The sequence below is a fragment of the Plectropomus leopardus genome, chromosome 9, assembly GCF_008729295.1.
Source record: "Plectropomus leopardus isolate mb chromosome 9, YSFRI_Pleo_2.0, whole genome shotgun sequence".
Taxonomy (NCBI): Eukaryota; Metazoa; Chordata; class Actinopteri; order Perciformes; family Serranidae; genus Plectropomus; species Plectropomus leopardus.
In genome coordinates this window covers 9,192,475-9,213,677 of record NC_056471.1, presented here as the reverse complement: position 1 = coordinate 9,213,677, position 21,203 = coordinate 9,192,475, and the positions used below count along the sequence as shown (strand labels likewise).

The 21,203-nt window shown below is 40.2% G+C and overlaps 1 protein-coding gene across 2 annotated transcripts; it reads left to right on the top strand.

Moving 5' to 3' along the window:
- The first annotated feature begins 1,322 nt into the window (after positions 1-1,322).
- Positions 1,323-20,784, top strand: rps6kal (ribosomal protein S6 kinase a, like). Of its 2 annotated transcripts, none has more exons than XM_042492873.1 (22): positions 1,323-1,559; positions 4,073-4,132; positions 4,238-4,354; positions 4,435-4,516; positions 4,635-4,715; positions 7,431-7,510; positions 8,236-8,342; positions 9,931-9,968; positions 10,304-10,446; positions 10,543-10,613; positions 10,736-10,824; positions 11,064-11,128; positions 11,559-11,661; positions 11,840-11,964; positions 12,515-12,637; positions 13,798-13,887; positions 13,971-14,129; positions 14,218-14,379; positions 14,596-14,672; positions 15,063-15,180; positions 15,636-15,776; positions 20,612-20,784. In XM_042492873.1, exons 1-22 carry the CDS (start codon positions 1,533-1,535, stop codon positions 20,735-20,737), a joined length of 2,184 nt encoding a protein of 727 aa, XP_042348807.1. In that variant the 5' UTR covers positions 1,323-1,532; the 3' UTR covers positions 20,738-20,784. The 2 variants fall into 2 exon arrangements, with proteins under 2 accessions (XP_042348807.1, XP_042348805.1); XM_042492871.1 differs by lacking the exon at positions 1,323-1,559 and adding an exon at positions 3,510-3,589.
- The last annotated feature ends 419 nt before the right edge of the window (positions 20,785-21,203 follow it).

The following is a 21,203-nucleotide window of genomic DNA, read 5'->3' as shown; positions in this document are numbered from 1 at the left end:
ACACACAGTAACTGATCTTTTTTTGTAGATTACAGTAGCACACAAGAACATTGTGGTCATTAAACTGCTTAAACTATGGGGCCGCAGACCAAATTTATCTAGATTCCAACAATGAAATTCAAACATGATAAATTTAGAGTAACTCAGATCATGGATGGATTACTGAAACTGGCCAAAGCATCGGGGCCCTCTAGGCTCTCAACGTCAAAATGTCACTCAAACTAACAAGTACTGACCAGGAAAAGCTTCAAAATGACCACAAATATGGAAAAAAAGGGCCACAGAGAAACACAAGACTGCAAAGACACCCAAACAACCAGAAGGCATAAAAACCTTGACGAGACACAAAACGACTAGAAAAAAGGGACATAAAATTACTTCAAGTAGACACGAAACGACTACAGGACACAAAACAACTACAAGGAGACACAAAATTAATTCACCGAAACACAAAACAAATATAGGAAGACACAAAATGACCTCAAAGAAAAACAAAACCACTACAGACGGACACAAAACAACCACAAGAGGACACAAATTGATGAAAGCAACAAAAAAAACAACCAAAAAATACATAAAATTAAAACAAAGCAACAAAAAATGACCAAAGAAAGACAAAATTATTTCAAAGACAAGCAAAATGGCATGGCACAAAATGATATCACAGAGAAAAACAAACTGACAATTAATACACAAAATCACCCCAAACAAGACACAGAACCACACAAAACAAAAGCACAGACTGGTCTACCTCGAATCAGCAATTATTAGTTGCGTTTTAAATGTCAAGTTGTGACTATGCATAAACAATTGTAGGCACGCAGTGTGTATTTCATTACCTCACCACACAAAGACTTTGTGCCTGTGTGTGGGAGAGACTAGAGGGAAAGTGGATGAGCTCTAAGCCTCTTATTTCCACTTGGACTAGGGATGGACAGGCTTATGAAACAGTGGCTTTAAAACATTCAACTTACACCCCTTAAGATCAGAGGCTTAGATTCATGCCTCGCCACAAGAGGTGCCTGTTTTGCTCCCTAATTTCACCCTGCGTCAACCATAAATGAAGCTCCCGGGGACTATTTCCAGCGCATGGCTCATCACCCGGATGCATGTACATGTCACACGCAGCATGTCATAGAGCATCAAGTCCCCCACGCCACCACGTCCTCTCCCTCCCCTCCTGTCTATCTACAGATCCGCTGCTTTGGTTTGGACGGGGGGAAATCCTTAACTGAATTGCGTCATAAATACGTCAATAAACTCTCATTCACTGACGATCAGGTACCACGATAGCCGCCATATTCGCATCCATGGCAGGGTAGCGGTGCTCTCGGCGAGCGTATGGTCCAGTCATCGGCATCAGCTCTACCCCGCACCGACCCCCTGATCCCATCCCGATAGCAGCCGCACAGCTCGGATCCGATCATCAAAGCAGAGCAGCCGGACTTCCACACAGGGGGAGACATGCAACGTGGAGCGGGGGTCTAGGTGGACTAGGATGCCTTAGACTTAGAGAGGAATCCTGGCATAAGATGGAGGTAAACAGCGTTAGTAGTGAGGTGAGTTGACAAATACGTGCCTTGCATATTAACCTGCTTCACATTGTTTTCGGTTCGTGCTGTCCCGTTAAGTTAGCTTGCCCTGCGAGGCTGGGTCGAGCTTAAATTCGCGTCACGACCTGCAGCGCACCGTGATGCATGCTAACACGCTAGCTAATGCTAACAGCTGGTTTAGATGTTTATTTTTGTTGCACTGCCCGGGTTTATTTGTGTGATAGCAACCCGTCCGGGTTTTCCCAACCGCTCGTTATTCCGCACAGAGGACGGGCTCCTAATCCAGTGACACATGACTCCCTATTGGCTTTTGTTGTTATTTACACTTCTCAAGAGGAGTTTGTCTCATAGCTAGCTTAGCATGTAGCATTAGCATGTAGTTAGCTTGCTAGCTGACAGCTTGCAGGCTTGAAACTTGGACACAAGTTTTTATTCAACCGCCACCGTCTTGTTAACGAGGAGCTGGTAAAGTGTTTTTATATATCTACAGTAATCTTATAGAATATTTCAGCAACGTTACATTGATTCAAAGTTTAACATTAGCTCGGTTTAATGTGGTCGGACGTCTTCTCAAGTGTGTCAGCAGCACAAGTGAATTACTAGTGCTGTTATTGGCTTTAACTGTCGGTTTGTAATAACTAATAATAACAACTCATAATTTGATAAAACTATTCATTCACACAGCTGACAGTATATTAACTGCACCAGCAAAGTTAAATTTACATATTCTTTCCATCAGGCTCATAACAACATCTCTTAATGGAATATAAACCCTTGTATTAAATGTAGGCTAGTCCTTCATCCTCAGACCTTTAGAGAACCCAATGATACCGTTTGAAAGACTTCTCTAAATGCTGTGTTAGGACATATTTAATACTGCTTTTACATGGGCTCCACAGTGAGGTGTGTTTTTATGTGCAGCAAAGCCAGTCTGACATCCTAAACCTCTCCATCTCTGGGATTCTTTGCAGTCTTTAACACCTACAGTCCAAAACTGTCTGTCTGACTGCTGTGGCCGTTTTAAAAGCCAGCAGAAAGCTATTGCAACATACACTTCTGACCCATTCTTTGTTGAGTTAAACTCTGTTCTTCCTGTGGTAGTTTGGGAGACTTATGCCCCAGCCATCTTAACTCTTTTTGTCAATCTGTTGAAGGCGATCGGTTTATGTAGGTGGTGTGGAAACATTGAATAATTCATTGTTTTTAAAAGTATTTCTATCTCTTGCTACAAATAAGCACTTTAATCTGCTGTTTGCTGATTGCTGCATGTTTAAAAGATGCCAAGATAACAGGAGCATATGAGCAAACATTGGGTGTTTAATGCTCTTTGTATCAGTTTTTCTTTTGAAGTTGATATGTAATCAAAATATTGCATGCTGGCGGTATCTGTGATTGTGAGATGATATTATGTATGGCTGTCAGACATCTTTTCAAATGGCTGAAAAAGGCTCGCCTGGTTGTGCAAGTGTAGGCTGCACTCTGTTACAAGCCGTGATGAGCCACAGCAAAGGTGGGAGTGAAAATGTATGTGTGAATTATGACACAAGCACTGCCCTGGCTTTTGGCTAGCCTGGATGTTACACTTCAGAGATGCACCAAGGCTTACATTTTGACATTTTTCAGTGTTATATCTTGCTCTGAGGTTTACATTTTGACTGATGTGAGTGTTTCTGTTGTGTATGTTATTCTTTAATGCTAAAACATTGGTTAGTTGGTCTCTGTTCTGTTGATATACGTGAGTGTATGTTGGTGGCTCCACCCACTGAGTGGGTTTGCGTAGCGCTATGACTCATCCCCCCTCTTCAGAGGCTTGATGGAATTCAACACACAAACACACTGGACTGAATACATCATGCAGGCTGAGCTTGAGCACAGAACTGAAATATGCAGACCTGGTTAATGTTGCAGCGGTCAGTTTATTGTCTGATTTACTTGCAGATGCTGAAATATCTGACATTCCTCCGCTGACAATATCACAGTGTATGGCTATTAAAACAAACAAAAGAGAGGCATGGAACAGGCTCCTAAATGTAACTGTGAGTAGAACAAAGCATGTCTGTCTGTGGTCTTTAAAAAAATGAAGCATCTTGCCATCACTGTCAGCCCGATGCCCTGAAAGAGCCGGACCCTAGTTTGTCCTCAAGAGGGTGAATGCTGACTGCAGCCCTAGCAAACATCAGACTCTCAGAGCCAGTCAGACATGTTGTTTTTGCTCTGCCTGGGGATTAAGCTAGAATGCTAATAATGAGGGGCTTTATAGGGACAGGATGAGAGCTGGACAGCTGGACGGGCTTAGAGTATGGACTCCATACTGTTTGACAACAAACAGAGCTTGGAGAAGTGAAAGCGCACTGTTATTGCATGTGACTCACTGATTTCATCTGTTGAGTCTTCCGTCATACATGTGGGCGTGCAGCAGCTGCACACACAGTCCTGCTCGGCTGAAAACAAGGATGATCAAGCTTTGTGAAAGTGTGTACTGTTGCCGACTCTGATGAAATTATTTGGTTCTGCTGCAGGTCAATGGACATGAGATCATGGACGAGCCCATGGAGGAGGGAGAGTCTTTCTCACACTGTGTAAGTAATGATGGGCACGAGGTCTTGGGACATACATGCATGCATGTAAGCGGTGACAGATCAGCAGTCCTGTGTGGCAGTCTCATACTGATACTGTTTGTTTAGGATGAAGGGACATATAAAGAGATTCCTATCACCCACCATGTGAAAGAGGGCTGTGAGAAAGCTGATCCGTCACAGTTTGAACTGCTCAAAGTCCTCGGCCAGGGCTCTTTCGGCAAGGTGAGGAAACAGGGAAATGAAACGTTTCCATCACTGCAGTCGTAGGTGTTTATCTTTCTAAATGTATCCTGTTCTCTCAGGTATTCCTTGTCAGGAAGATTGTGGGCCCAGATGCTGGTCAGTTATATGCAATGAAAGTTCTAAAAAAGGCATCTTTGAAAGGTAACGCAACTTCAGCCTGCATCCACACAAACACTGCAGCGCAAATCACCCAGTATGTTCTGTCCTCTGTGTTGAATTTCTTTCTCGCTCACTGTCCCTTCCTGTTTTGTCTCTCCAGTCAGGGACAGAGTTCGCACTAAGATGGAAAGAGACATTTTAGTGGAAGTCAATCATCCCTTCATAGTGAAATTGCACTACGGTAAGAGAAACTCTTAATCACATATTGTGCAAGCAATTATATTTAATCATTAAGGTTGGGAATAAGATGGATTCACTTAATGGGAAACTTGAGTATCTTTCAACCTTGGCCCTATTTACCCCATGTTTTTTTTGTCCAAGTGTTTAATGGAGATAACTATTCAAGAAAAAAAAGGTTTAGTATTCAGATACAGTGCTGCATCGAAACAGGTGGCAATGTAATCACTGGGTGCATGTGCACACTGTCAATTTATGTCCATTAAAAGCACTTGTTTTCGCCATTGACGCAAACCAACAGAGAAATTTAACATTTTAAATTTAACAACAGCTGGTCTGTCTGTTATTGTGACCAACTCTTGCTCAAGGAGAAGTCTCGTTCTGAAATCTTGCAAGGATCTTCCAGGATTCGTGTGTTGTGGTGCAGTCCAGAAAGTAAAGCTTCATGTTATCTTAAAGATTTTCAATGTCATGGCTGAATATTGAGGTGATTTTAACAATGTGGAAGAGCTTAAAAGATTTTAGAACAAGACTTGAGTGAAGACTTGAGTGAAACTTGGTTACACAAAAATTAAGTAGACCGGATCAGCAAAAGGTAAGAAATGCCATTTACTCTCCTTAGGGATTTTTTTCCAGAATGTTGTTCAACATTTCTAATAATCTGAGCCTGTAAGTGGTAACAACAAGCACTTTCAATTGGTGTAAATTGATGGTGTGAACATGCCCCAAGAGGTTGCATTACAGCCTGTTTTGCCACGGCCGGCTGTGATGTTGTCTTTCAATATTGGAGCAATGTCAAAAATAGTCATTTCAATTTGTCACTTTGTCACACAAAAAAAAAATTGAATTCCAGTTCAAAAATACAAAAGTATCCCTTTAGGAATTTGGATTTTTTTGTAAACATTGCCTGAAGTGATAGCTTCATTTTAGTCTATACTGAGTTGGAAAGAAGTTACAGCTATTATTGTTGTAATATGAGTAATGTGAGGTCATATCCGGTTAATAAAGCAGAAGCGAGAAAGCAGAGAATGACAGACAGTTCCAGATCAGTCGAGATACAACCTTCAACCTCACATTTTAGATCCAAAGTATTGAAACACTTTGAGTTTTTACACAATGCAAGGGAAAACAGATCTAGACATGGCTAAAGCTGCCTGCAAGCTCTGTCATGGACAAGGATTATATTGTGGTAATATGACTAACATGAGTGCCAATCTTGCTTGATACCATCTAGAGCTAAATGTGGAGTTAGCCGAAGGATCTGCAGCAAGCAAACAGACCTCAGAGGGAACACTGAAATAACTTGCTATTCAGAGAAAGCAGAATATATCAAGGAGTCAATTACTCATTTTATCTGCAAAGACCTTCGTCAGTATAGTGTGGTGGGAAAAAGATCTTTGAATCATGGTCTATACCTTTGAGCTGTGGTATGTCATACCATCAAGGAAGCTCTTTTCAGAGCAAGCCGTGCCTCAAAGGAACACTTCACCAGCAAAATGAGCATTTGTATATCAGTTACTCATTGGCATTACAGTGAATTCACGAAGAGCCTTTGTTTTTCTTGCATTCCTCTGCAGCAAATGGAGAATCCAAAAAAGGCAAACATTCTTCATGAGTTTAAGTCAAAGCAGTCTGCATTTAACAACAGCAAAACGATATCAAATTATCTGTTTACAAACTCTCACCCGATCAGTGAGGTATAATCCAAGTCTAATTTTAACCTTTCGTATGCTAAGTACTTCCCAAACACATGCATTTTTGCTAAAACATTCCGATTAATACACACATGCATTGGAACTCTGCTCCGAAGCTCACACACACGTGCATGATCAGGGCTGTGACTCGTAGGCGGAAGCATTTTACATTGTAATGTTTCAACGAAAATGTGTGTATTTGTAAAGTAAAGCAAATGCAACTAGATAAATATTACTTGGTTATACTGCACAAGTGTTGTGTAAGTTTGCGTTTTGTAATTTAAAAAAAAAAAAGTGGTACTCCTTTATTTCAATTTATCAGGAATTTTTCTGTTTTTGGATTCTTTGGTCACTGTGGAGGCATGCCAGATAAACAAAGAATTCAACTTAACACATGGCGAGTAACTGATGTACAAACGGTCCTTTTGTGGGTGTAATATTCCTTTAAATCTACAACAAGGTTAAGTTGGAAGTAAAATAATTGCTGAGCAGATCTGTATATGTCGTATATATATATGTCATATACTGGCATTGTGCCAGTATATGGCTAAACTTTTTACCATGGTCTAGTGTTAACAAAAGCGAACAAAAAATCATAATAAATCATAATATTGAATAGCAATGCTTAATGAATCACAATACATGTCAAATAGGTACCCAAGTAAAATGGCAGTATTGAATCTTGACATGAGCATGTCGTCCCAGCCCTAATAATCAGTTAAGGTAGGATAAGCTGTTTATGTGTATTATCCTTATGGTCCAATCAAAAAATTTCGGTGTTATTACACACTTACTGAACCGGAATTGGTAGACAAGATAGTGACAGTATGCATAAAAAAATGATTAAAACAAAAGGGTTGAGCCAATATCTACTTTCATTCTTATATGATATCAGTATCATTGTTAATGTCATTAAGCTGTTGCTAAGTGAGTTACTGTGTTTACATGCGTCACCCTGAGTGTCTCTGTTGTAGTCAGAAACACAATTAGCTTACAGGTAATTGACTTGTTTCCTTGTCTCCCAGCCTTCCAGACAGAAGGGAAACTGTATTTAATACTGGACTTTCTCAGGGGAGGGGATGTATTCACTCGCTTATCCAAAGAGGTAAGCTGACGTCCCGTTGCTTTATGTCTCACATTAACTTAAAGATTATTTGCAACTTTTTCTGTCTGAGAAGAAAAGTGCAGCATGTTGTCCTCATCACTCCAGTATTTAACAGCCTTTCTTTTGAATCGCTAATGTTTTAAACATGTTTGTTAAATTGAAGTACATATGCAGCCACAATGTTCTCCTTAAAACCCGGAGGAATTGTTCAGCTGACAGCTACAAATGGAACAGGTGCAAATTTAGTATGCAAAAATGTTTAATTTATTTTATAAAAGCATTAGCACTGCCAAGTCATTTGTCTCTCCTGTTTTCTGTTTGCTTTTTATTCAAATTATGACTTGAATTCCTCGTGGAAACGCGTGTGCTTTTCTTGGAATCTGTATTGGCTTTTAGATCATCGGTTGCTTGTCAGTTAGAGGCTGGGATCAGTTCTTTTCAAATGCTTTCAGGGAACTCAGACAATGTGTGATTGTTCTCTTGATAGACCTTGTGTTGAAAGCATGTCTCAGAACCAAAGCGTTAGCTGCTGGCAATGTCAAATCAACAGCTTGCCGAGTCGTGTAACTTATTTGAAATGTTGATATTGTGACAATAACGCTCCTCTGTTTTCTCTGTTTTGTGGTTACTGAAGCTTAATATTGAAGTTGTGTCTTTTTTTTCTTTGCTGCTGAATTTCTCTCCTCTTCTTAGTTCAGAGAGTAAATTTGTCCAGTTCTTATCAGGTTATGTTTACAGAGGAAGATGTGAAATTCTACCTTGCAGAGCTGGCCCTGGCCCTCGACCACCTGCACAGCCTGGGCATAGTTTACAGAGATCTCAAGCCAGAGAAGTATGAGTCCTAAACCTCACCTTCACCTTTGACCCATCACACTCTCATCCCACTGTCAACGTCCAAACCCTTCCAACTTCATAGATATTACAAGTTCAAAACCACTGATATTTTTTAAAAATTGTACAAATAAACTGTACAGCTCTGGCCCTCACCACATGCCAAAAGCATTACTCATTATTTCAGAAAACTAATTTATATGTCAGACATTACTGTGATTTAAACTTCGAAATGTTTCTATTATTAGTTTTCTACTTTGACATTATTTTTGAACCATAGGATAGTCATGGTGAAATGTGATCAAGATCAGTTTTTGAACTGTGCAGTTCTCAAAGACCTGAAAGTAAAATTATTGTATTTATGTCTCAAAGAGGAAATGCTAAAAAAAAAAAAAAAAAAAAAAACCCAAACATATAACCCATATACTGCATGCATCAAGCACAGAAATTTAATTTTTCTGACTAATAGCTGACAAGAATTCACAGGTCGATTGTTTTTCGTCATCTAAAAGAAAATGCATTCATAAGCGTATAATTTAAAGTGTGATGTCCAAAGTTACTTCCTAATAACGTAGTGTAGCAGTGTTTTTCAGGCAGCCGTCACCATATATGGTCAATCCCTCCATTTATGTTTCACAAGTCATTTCAACTCATAACTTCACTAGACATATTAGACTTACACCAGCTAACACATTCTTGACTTTAGTCCAGACTTTATTCTGAGTGGTCTTGGAATTTGACTAGATGTGTCAAATGTTGTTTTGAGCACAGTACTGTGATCTGTTACTTTTTCCAATTAGCAGTCCATTAGAAATCTCCAGAACTTAAAGGATAGTTTTGATTTTTTTAAAGTGGGGTCATATGAGGTACATATTAATGGTCTCGTATTACCTGCAGTAGATGGCAGTCAGCGTGCCATACGTCTGGAGAAGCAGGCAGAAGTAGCAGGGGCAGCTGCAGAACACCTAAAAAAATATTATCGGTTTAAACGTGCTCTATATTTAGAATAGTTTTACTGCTTTACCTTGCCCCTCAGTAAGCCCTTTCCAACAGGGAACTCAAACCCCTGTATTCATCTATGATCTCTTCAATGCAGAACATTAGGGTTGCTGGTCTACCACTACAGATTCACCAAATCCATCAAGGCAGAAGTAGAACAGCAACTCCTGTGTTCTGGGAGGTAAAATTACTGGTTTTGTTGAAGAGAGCATAAATAACGAATTCAGCTACCTGTTGGAAAGGGCTGTCTGATGACGAAGTTAAGTGGTGAAAATATTTTAAATAAAGAATATGCTTAAACTCATTTTTAAAATACATTTTGCTGTTGCCCCCGTACACAGCAGCCCCTGCTTTGCTTCTGAAGCAGCACTCCTGTCTGCTTCTCCAGACTGGGGGTCTATTGGTAAAACACATACTATGGATAAGTACCTCATACAACCTGACTTTAAAAAAAAATCCAAACTTTCCCTTAAGATTTGCAAAAATGTCTTTAAATATTATGCAGAATGCAAAGGTACGAGATAAAATACTGTCATTGTTGTATTGTTGTTTAAAACTCACCTCCATGAAAACCTATCCTTGTCTTTCAGCATCTTACTTGATGAAGCTGGACATATAAAGTTAACAGGTATGTTTTTGAATTAGTGCTAAATACACGTAATGCACAGGTATTTATTTGAGTTATTTTTTAATTGTAAATTCATTTGTTTAGTATAAAAGAGTGATTGAACAGTTACATCTGGGTAATGGCCTGTAATTAAAGTGTTTCATATTAAATGTGCCCTCTTAAAATAGAGTCATGACCCATTTTTGTCCTTAGGCTGACTGTCTTCAGCAGCTATTTTTATGTTTCCCTTGCTAACACCTAAAGAATAAAAGCTCTGCATGATGTAATTACTGGTGGGACTCTTCAGTCAGCGATGTGTCTTACCCTTCTTTTTTTTTTACATTGCTGTTGTGCAGACTTTGGCTTGAGTAAAGAGTCAGTAGATGCTGATAAGAAGGCTTATTCCTTCTGTGGTACGGTGGAGTATATGGCCCCTGAGGTGGTCAACCGGAGAGGACACACGCAAAGTGCGGACTGGTGGTCTCTGGGAGTACTTATGGTACAGAAACTCCCTTTTTTTAACTTTGACATTTATATAAATGGATTACAGAAAAAATGTTGATTCAATCCTTTTTCTTTCATTGTGTGCTTGCAGTTTGAAATGCTAACGGGGACATTGCCGTTCCAAGGGAAAGACCGCAATGAGACCATGAACATGATTCTCAAGTGAGTCATTATGTTGGACACTGAAAGTGTGACAGAAGTGAGACAAGTTTTGTAAGAGCTGATCAACTGTAGCTTTTCTTTTTGTCCGTACATTCACTTTCTGCTCTCCTCCGCCCCTCCAGAGCTAAGTTGGGAATGCCTCAGTTCCTAAGTTTGGAAGCCCAGAGTTTGCTGAGAATGCTGTTTAAACGTAACCCCGCTAACAGACTAGGTAAGGTGCTTTAAAGCCGACTGTGTGAGCGTGAACCTGTTAGAATAACAGTAAACGAAGTGTGTTGATCCTCACATTGCGCCACTTGCTTTTTGCTTGAGCTTGTTAACATTTTGGCATCCACTTAAATCACATGCTGAAAAACCCGCTGAGAGAAAAATGTGTGAATGTGTTGATCCTCTGGAAACAATAAAAGCGAACGTGCCAGTGAACTGAACCAGAGTGATCTGTGTCTTTAGGGGCCGGGCCCGACGGAGTGGAGGAGATCAAACGCCACGCTTTCTTTTCCACCATCGACTGGAATGTGAACACACACACACACACACACACACACACACACACACACACACACACACCGCTCTCATTTCTCACAACACCCACACTCACACACACACACATGTAACTCTCCAGCTTCTGTTGAGGATTCACACCTAACAAACGGTTGGCTTGGTGAGATTGGCCATCAGTCTTGGCCACGCCAAGTATGTTTGTGTGTGTGTGAGTCTGGGCAGAGGGCCAGTGCTCGCTGTGTGTGCACTAATAGCCCTGCGTGAGTGTTTAAGAGCCTGCAGGATGCTATTGGCTGCACCGGGCTATGGAGGGATGGGAGCGGGTTAATCTGGGAGGGGTCTTTGCTTTTCTCTCACATATGTTCACACACTGCAAACAGCCTGTGGTGGGGTTTGATTTCTAACATGTATGTGTGTTTTCTGCGTGGTGTATGCCACCTGCAGAAACTGTACAGGAGAGAGCTCCAGCCCCCCTTCAAGCCCGCAGCAGGTAAACCAGATGACACGTTCTGCTTCGACCCCGAGTTCACCGCTAAAACGCCTAAAGGTAAATCTACACCTACACACACATGCTCTGTTCACATGCTTTAGAGCTTAAAAACAACAGCCACTCCTGCAGCCATGGAAACTGCGACTGAGTGCTGAATACAAGCAAAGTCTCCAAAATTTAGTGGGTGTCTGTATGTTCATAAGACTATATTGTGGATTATCTTTTGTATGTTTAGACTCCCCAGGTATCCCTCCCAGTGCGAACGCCCACCAGCTCTTCAAAGGCTTCAGTTTTGTTGCTCCAACCCCTATGGATGAAAACAAGAGCTCCCCGCTGCTCAGCATACTCCCCATAGTTCAGGTGAACACACATTATCCCCATTTCTGCAAATGTCCTCTATCACAAGTTACACCAGTTAATTATATATTACCTCACATACATGAAGGTCACACAGATACTCTATATGAAGCTCAGCTTGTGCAGAGACGTTAAAGAACAATTCCATTTATGTCCAACAGTGGAGTCACCATTTAGATTTGGATGTGTCCCTTTGCAGACCTACACACACATACACATATATCCAGCATGGCTCCATTTCTGCCCATGACTGTTTAATTTGACAGCATTGTGCCATTAAGTGATGTGTGAATATGGAGCTAATACTACAGAGGTGGTAAATCTGCTCTGACAGTTTGACTGCTGCTGCTGCTGCTGCTGCTGCTGCTGAATATGTAATAAAATTACTACTAAAGTTCCACTCGGGCATATTTGTGAACAGTGTAAAAATGAATGCAACACCAGGTCTATGAGTCGTCACATCAAATGTGTAGGCTTGTGAAGGACAGAATATTTAATTTATTCAGTTAATGTTTAAGGATGTAACATAACAGTTTGATCTCGTTCTGTTTAGATGCACGGAGGCTCGACCAAGTTCTCAGATCTTTACGAGCTGCAGGAGGATATAGGGGTCGGCTCATACTCTATCTGTAAACGCTGTGTACACCGAGTCTCTGCCATGGACTATGCTGTGAAGGTAGTACAATGTTTCAGTTCCTTTTTTAAAATTCACTAAGTACCAGTGCTCATTTTCTGAAACACTGTCCATGCTTTAAACTTAGAGTTATCCAGTTTAGTTGGCCTGTGAATTGCTTGCTCAAGGGCATGTCTATATTGGCTATAGTAAAAAGATTTGCCAATTTGTGGGCCAATTCAAGTTGTTCATTGCTGTCTTCCCATGTTTCAAGTCAGTTTGCTCAGGTTTCATAAGGTTAATGTTATGATCAGCTCCTATAACATAGCTGTGAATGTTTCTGTTTGTTTTTTTAAAATAAACCTCCATTCTTGTTGCATTTGTGAGCAAAAAAAAAAAAAAAGTGTTATTAAACTTCTGGTGAGCTAAATGATTAATTTAGATGACTTTAGTGTGAATGCAAAATTTAATATATTTGTGTCTGTATAGTGTGGGTACATAAAATGAACCTTGTGAGTGTATGAAATTGCTAAAAAACTGAGCATGTCAATTGTAGTTAGTGTTGCCAACATGCCAGCAGAGGGCAGCACTTCTTCACATTTATTTAAAGCAATGCTTTGCTGTATATCTCACCTAGTTTGTTAAAGGCTACCAGGTAAGTTAAACTTAAGACGTTTTTTTTAATGCCACTTGGAATTAAGTTTAAGTCCAATTTTCTAATAACTAAAATTGAACAAGGACAATTTTAGTTTGCCCAAATGTTTATAGTAACAAAAACATGAGTTTTTGTCCAGTGAAAAGATTAAATTATCTACATCACATGTTTGAAAAATAACTCTTTCTAGAGTGAAGCACATGGACGACAATGAACATATTGTATTGTCATAAAGGTATCCATTATAGTATCCTTTTTTCTGGACAATTTTGTGTGCATGTAAGATTCCACTGCTTGGATTCCCACCATGACGAGTAAGAAAAGGAATAAAAAGAAAAGATGTCACTAATTATTTTGAGATTTTACAATGCAACGTTAGAAAAAAACAGATTAATAAAATCCCAATCCCCATGTTCTAGCATTTTTAAGACTTTTGAAAGATATTTTAGACTAATGAATTCAATGCCTTTTTAAGGAACTACGGGAACCCTGAATAGAGGTTATTTTTTATTTGACCCAGCCAGTACGTTCTGTCATTTGACATCAGCTGCTCATGTCTGTCTTTCAGATTATAGACAAAAGTAAGAGGGACCCCTCTGAGGAGATCGAGATCCTGATGCGATACGGACAGCATCCCAACATCATCACTCTGAAAGATGTCCGTAACATTTGAGTGTGAGCATTTCATGACGAGTACATTTTTTAGTTTGTCACCATACTAACTCTCTCTGCGTGTGTCAGGTGTATGACGAGGGCAGGTATGTATACCTGGTGACAGAGCTGATGAAGGGAGGGGAGCTGCTGGACAAGATCCTCAGGCAGAAGTTTTTCTCTGAGAGAGAGGCCAGTGCTGTGCTCTACACCATCACCAAGACTGTTGACTACCTCCACTGCCAAGGGGTGAGGACACACTTCAGCATATGTATGAGAACAAGTGGACATGTGATATCTTCTGTCTCTAAGGTTCTTTTTTTCTCCTCCTCTCCAGGTGGTACACCGAGACCTGAAGCCCAGTAACATCCTATATATGGATGACTCGGGCAATCCTGACTCCATCAGAATCTGTGATTTTGGATTCGCCAAGCAGCTTCGAGGAGGCAACGGCCTGCTCCTCACCCCCTGTTACACCGCCAACTTTGTGGCACCAGAGGTGAAAGCGGAGAAAATGATGAAAGCAAAAAAGGAGCAAATGCTGAGGGAATATAAGACTTAAAAATCTGAAATTTAGATATATAGAGAAAGAGATATAATATAGGAGCAAGGATGTAAAGTGGACAGAAAGTTAAGCATGTAAAAAAGAGATTTTTTTATTCCTATTGTCAATATGAGTTGCTAATGGATTGTGTCTTTGTTTTTGTGGGTCCAGGTACTAATGCGGCAAGGGTATGATGCAGCCTGTGATATATGGAGTCTTGGAGTTCTACTGTATACCATGCTGGCAGGGTAAGAATGCACTCATTAAAAAAAATGTTGGATAATTCAGCTTAAATGTTGTAGGAAAGAGCGACAAAGGGACAGTGCAAAACCGATTTCTGTTTCTGTTTCTTCTGGAAATGCCTGATTCACATTATGTAATATTATTGTAACTAAGACATTTCCTAAAAAGCATACTTATTGAATGGATAGATTAGCAAATATGATACAATTATCATTGGCCTCACTTCAGCATTTCCTGCTTGTACTCAGAGATGTTAAGAAAGTCAGATAGTTGTATTCATGGTGTGTTTAAATACCACAAAGTGGCAGTCGAGTTATGAGACCAGTATACAATAGTATCTAAGAAAGGAAATACTGCATGTGCTTTACTAATGTCTATTCTTTAACGCCCGTCAGGTACACGCCGTTTGCTAATGGGCCAAACGACACACCAGAGGAGATTCTACTCCGGATAGGATCTGGAAAGTTCTCTTTGACAGGTGGCAACTGGGATACTGTATCAGACACCTCAAAGGTACACACAGATACACACACACACACACACACACACACACACACACACACACACACACACACTGACACTTTGTTGCTTCACACAGGTGGTGTGTCTTTGAAGCTGATTTTCATTGGTCCTGTGACTTTAAAGAACATTTTCAAAGTCTAATATCAAATATTTTTTTCTCTTCTCATGCCTGTAAAACAGTCTTCACTTTGTGAAAGGTGCTACATGAACTTCATTTAGCAGTAACTTTAAGAGTTGTTACTATATGTATCGTTTTGTTCTATGATTGTGCAAAGGCAGTGATAAAATGTGACTCAAAGGTTTGTTGTAAAACTGATGCTAACAACAAAGACAGCATTTTTATCTCATCATTGTTGAGACACATTGAGAGTTTATCAATGAAAAATCACTCTTGAAATTGAGTTTTTTGCATACTTTTAAGACTGAATGGGTTTTATCTGTTGCAGGACCTGCTGTCCCATATGCTCCATGTGGACCCTCACCAGCGATACACAGCAGAACAGGTTCTAAAGCATTCCTGGATCACCTGCAGAGATACGCTACCACACTTCCAGCTCACACGCCATGATGCACCTCACCTCGTCAAGGTGAGTGTACATATCCTCCAAACTAACAAACAAACAAAGACACAGGCACATACATGGTCTGTGTTGGCCTCATGCTTTATAACTCTCAGTGTTTCTAAACATGGAACCACATCATCTCTCTGAGCCAGAAGAGGGTCTGAACTCTCCTCCGTGATGTCATAGCCTTGCAGTGCCACTTGACATTTGAAAGTGAGCCCAGTCCTTTGGTGATTCATCCACTTCTAGACTCATCTATTACTAACATAACATGCAACAGAGCAGATGTGTCCATCCTTCTATCTTATCTTGCCACGTATCCAGGTCAGATGCTTCTTTGAAATGGAACTCATCAGGTCGTATTTTTGACACAGGAAGCCGAGTGCACAACACATTTGGTGCTCAAGTGGATTAAGTCGTGAGAGCAGTGTTGCTAGGCAGCTGACAACAAGAAAGAGGATGTTCAATTTTCAAAAATGGTGAATCATTTTGTTGCACTTGAACAACAAGTTTAGGGATGAAAGGGCGGAAAGGATAAAGTGATTAGATTACAAAACTGATATAAAAATAAAAAGGAAAGACACTTCAGTGGGGATCAGAATCTGCGTCAATTGCCAAGAGTTTGATGAATGACAGCTTACACAGTGTGTACAGTAATGCTTCAATTTATATTGATAGTGATGATATTATGCTATTAACATGTTAAAAAACAGTGAGTATTTAAACTATGAAATATATCATTTACTGGTAAAGTGGATTATTGGTGTTATAGAGTGACACATGGACACCAAAACTAGGGATGCAGTATATCAGTATATATATATATATATATATATATCAGGCCATCAGGTCGTATTTTTGACTGGGAAATTTATATTATTATGTATTACTCTGATAATTAAATTATACCTGATTAATTGTGCCGATAATACAAAGCCAGACGGCTTTCACTGACATAACAAGGGCAGCATCTACACACGTGGTAAAGTAGGTGAGGTAGTTGGTCCAATTCTTTAGCGAGCCACCAATAAACGCAGAGTAGAAGAAGTTTAAAAAAAAGCTCATCATGCTGACCAAGAAAGCCGCTCAGCCTTGCAGACAATTTTTCCCAATGGTCACTTGCAATACTGCTGCAAAAAAATCCCCTGTGACCAAAAAAGCATTTTCCCCATAGACACCCCTAAAACTGTTGATAGGACACCTCAAACTGCAAACAAAATCAAGAATCTTTGTATTATTAATTTTTGAGTCATGGTGGCTTTATATTTGTAAAAAAAATTCTCAAGCTGAGAAAAGCAATTTAAAAATCTGTGACGTTGGTACAGCAGGAACTAACAAGCAGGTCCAGCTGGAAAAACTCTAATGTGCATATACAGTGGGCAGCATACTGCGGGAGTAAAGCAGAAAGCTAGAACATTTTTTTTTTTAGTTTATGCACAAAACATGTCATAGCCGGTGTGTTTCAGTCGTGAGAGCAGTGTTGAGCAGTGTTGCTAGGCAGAGCCAAAAAACCCAAATTCCCCACCAGATGAGTAAGCTTCCTTCAAATTATGAATTGAGAGCTATCAGAAACTACAAAGTCATGAAAATCCTCAATATGACTCAACTTGAAGTAACAAAAAGTCAACATTAAAAACAGCACAGCAGAGCAGCCTGGTAACCCCCTTTCCCCACTGACTCCCCTCATCCCCTTGGACGATCATGCACTCATAACTTAGTGGTGCAGTCTCTATCACTCTGTCACCCCTGCAGGGAGAGGTTGTCTGAGGGGGATCCTTAACAAGCTTTTAAGCGGTTGTATATAGAGGCAGTCTGAAATAGCTGAACTGTTCACCCAAACATGCAGAGAGAATCCGCCTTCCTGCACAGGAATCTGCTTCCATCTGTGATCCCGTTCTTTCAGATACAACCCAAAGCCTGTAAGCATATGTAGGTGAGGGTCTGAACAAAGATCAGCAGTAAACAGAGAGTGTTACTTCAAGAAACCTCAGTCCTTTTCACTCAGTCCTTAAATCTTCCTTAGTTCCATTACAGATGTTAGTGCATGCTCTACAGAGATCTTTATTCATGTAATGCAACAGATAAATTCACAAGGCAGAGTCCTGTCTTATCTCCAGCTTTGTTTAAAAAATGTTATAGTTGCAGTGCTGGTACTCCATAAGAAACTAGATTTTCCAAGCCAAAGATTCAACAAGATCTTGCAAAGGATCTTAATCGCATTTTAAGTTAATGTGATTCCTGAATATACCAGACTGCTTTAGCTGTCCTATTATTTGCCGTTACCCACTTTGTCATTTTATCCACACTATTGATCAGTATTATAAAAAATCTCATGTAAATATTCTGTGAAAGCACCAATAGTCTACCCTAAACATCGTTGCCATATAAATATTGAGGTATTGGTTCAAAAATATTGTGATATTTGATTTCCTCTATATCGCTCAGCCCTGGTTTGACATGCAAAATACAACGCAGCAGCTATTAGGCATAAAGCCACTCCATTTTCCAATTTGGCACCACAACTTTAACAGCGTTTTTTTTTTTTTTTCCACTCAGTAGGGCGCGCGGTTGTTCTGATGACGTGGAAGTGACACGCCTGCTTGCATGAATGCACCTGGTCAGCAACAGCATTTAGTTCTAAAACTGAAGTAAAGCTCTACTGATAGATTTCGAGCGTCATTAACAGCTCGCCACCAGATGGTACGATTATCGTCAGGTAGGATGGATGGTTCAGTATATTCATGCCGGTCACATTTAATTTTACCTTTCTGTTAGCGCTTAAGAGACCGTGCATCATTTTTCCTCGTCAGTGTGAATTTTAGTGTTGCTTACTGTAGACTCGTCATTCTGCTCTTAGTCATGAATCCCACTGCTGTCACCGGTCTATTTTTGCTCTTCTCGTCTCTTGCACATGTGATTTAAGGTCTGACCAATAGTTTGTATAGAAATGTTTCACTGCACGCCACAGCCACCCAGAAGTGTTATTTGTGTCCTTGTGGCCTCTTTGTAAGTTGGAACAAGTCCCCTCCTCAACAACTTTCTGTTTGGCGCTTTTTCTATCAGACTGGATCTTCCACCAGTTTGACTCTTTTATATGGAATTGTAAACACACTGATGAGTGTAGCAGAGGAAGTTGTGATTATACAAGCATGCATCATTGTAACTGAACCTGTTCACCTTGATTGCCTGCACCATTGCCCTGAGTATTCGCTTGCTGTTTTGATGATGTAATATTTTTTCTACTTTTTTTTAAGATGTTACTGCACTTGCTAAAGCCAGTGTCAGGTTTTAATGCTGGTCTCATTCTCATTTTCAGATGATTACGTGTTTCTGGATAAGTGGGTGGTACTAAATAAACAAGCAAATGTAGTGCAGTGCAATGATAAATAGGCTGAATGTTAGCATAACTCACCAAGAATTTGAAAAGATGAATGGATCTTTTGTTGCATGGAAAAAGATATTTTTCAAATTAGTAGAGTTGTGGTGGCGAAATGAGCATCACATATTCATGACCAAAAACAAAACTTGGTTTTGTTTGGTTCCACAAAACAGACTGATCTCCTATACAGACACGCGGGTAAAAAAATCAAACACCAACAAAAGTGGAAACAGAAGTGCCTCAAAGCTAGAGTCTTGAATCCATGTAAATGGGAAATGTTATACTTCTGCATTAAAATGTCTAAAAATGACTAGATCTTTGTCATAGATTTAGCTGAGTTGTGTACTTACATATATCGAAATGATTTCAACAATGATCAAACCCAGAGAAATTGGTGGGTCACATAACCTTTACCTTTCTCTAATTGCTATAACTTCCGGTTTAACACGGGGTTTACATCACTGAAAAACATGCAACGTCAGGTAGTTATGCTTATTTACGTTAATACAGAATTATTTCTGCCACACAGCATCATTGAGTTATTGCATGCCATTTTGCACCACAGTTATCCAGCAGACACCTTATTTGTGATATTTCAATGTGCTCTGACAAGTGGTTCATGCCAGGCACCATGCCAGTGCATACAGTAAAATTACATTGTTATTGACTTTGATGTTTTAAAGCATAAGTTCAGATTTACTTTAGTCACACAATAACACAAATAAACTAAGCAATCGAGACAGCGGTAGAATAGTAACTTCCATGTTCTGTAAGGTAAAATGGCTTTTTTTCATGGCTGTCACTTCAGACCCCAATGGAAACGGCTGTCTGACTGCACATTAAAGCGGTGAAAATATGGTAAACATAGCGGCCACTTAAACTGATCTGAATTTTTTTAAAGATATGCCTGTTTTTCAGGTGGTTAAAACACATTTTTCTGCTGCCCTGTTGAAGCTGTTACATTGCCCTTTTCAAAGCCACCAGACTCCTTAGACTCAAACAGTAATTTTAACACACAGAACACTGGAGCTTCTGGTCTGCTGCTGCCTCACTCATTGTGACTTATTTTGACCACAGATAACAGCCCTGAGCTTCCCCATGATTGAATTCTTCACATAGGGATCGCTACAGTAGCTGTAGCCTTTAGTGCAAGTGTATTCGACTCATCTAATGCTAATGACAAGTTAGCAAGTTAAGTTGCGGCTATTTTATTACAATGAAATGACTAAAAGTGACTAAACATAACGTTTTTTTAAATATGATGCCTGCATGTTGTCAGAACTGCAACTTCGGAAATGGTGGTCGTTAACACAGATAAAAAAATGTTTGTATAAGGTCGTTTAACAGTGAAGACAACAACTCCCATGATCCCATGCTACTCTACGACATCATCAAAGTCTACCTTTTGTTATTGTGTTGATTGAGAGACCCCCAGCTTCAGAATCTATGTCTTTAAAGTGTTTATTTCATTGTTTTCCAGGGAGCCATGGCTGCCACCTATTCAGCACTGAGCCAGAAGACAAGTCAGACGGTGTTGGAGCCCGTGGCAGCTTCCAGTTTAGCCCAGAGACGCAGCATGAAGAAACTCACCTCAACAGACATGTAGACACAGACACAGAGACACACACACAGACACAGACACAGACACACACACACACACAAGCGTAGGCACACTCACTCTCACACACACACACTGCTCGTCCTCCTGTTTTGACCTCACTCTCAGTCGGACTCTAATACGCAAACATGCATACATACACACACAGACCGAAGTCCTGGCCAGTCAGATCTACTGTCTCCCTTTTTAATCTATTTATTTGACACACCCGACATATGCACGCTAACATGCACACCCACACTGGAGGAGGTTGCATTGTGAAGAAGTCAGCTGAAGAGGAAGAGGGGAAACTCACATATCTGTTACTGCTGGGGAGACAGACTTGTATTTATTTCCACAGCTTTCATATGCACTTGCCCTCCTCGCCTTTCATTCTCTCTTCCTCCCGTAGGGAAGAAACGCACCAGCTGGTGTTCTCCTTCACTGTGATTGGCTGATCCAAAGCTGCTTCGGT

Bases quoted from the DNA above. Each gene is read 5' to 3' on its own strand.
- rps6kal (XM_042492871.1), top strand. From the start codon at position 3,536: ATGGCTATTAAAACAAACAAAAGAGAGGCATGGAACAGGCTCCTAAAT. The intron at 8,343-9,930 runs GTATGAGTCCTA...CTTGTCTTTCAG, and splicing joins AGAGATCTCAAGCCAGAGAA to CATCTTACTTGATGAAGCTG. The intron at 12,638-13,797 runs GTAGTACAATGT...TCTGTCTTTCAG, and splicing joins CCATGGACTATGCTGTGAAG to ATTATAGACAAAAGTAAGAG.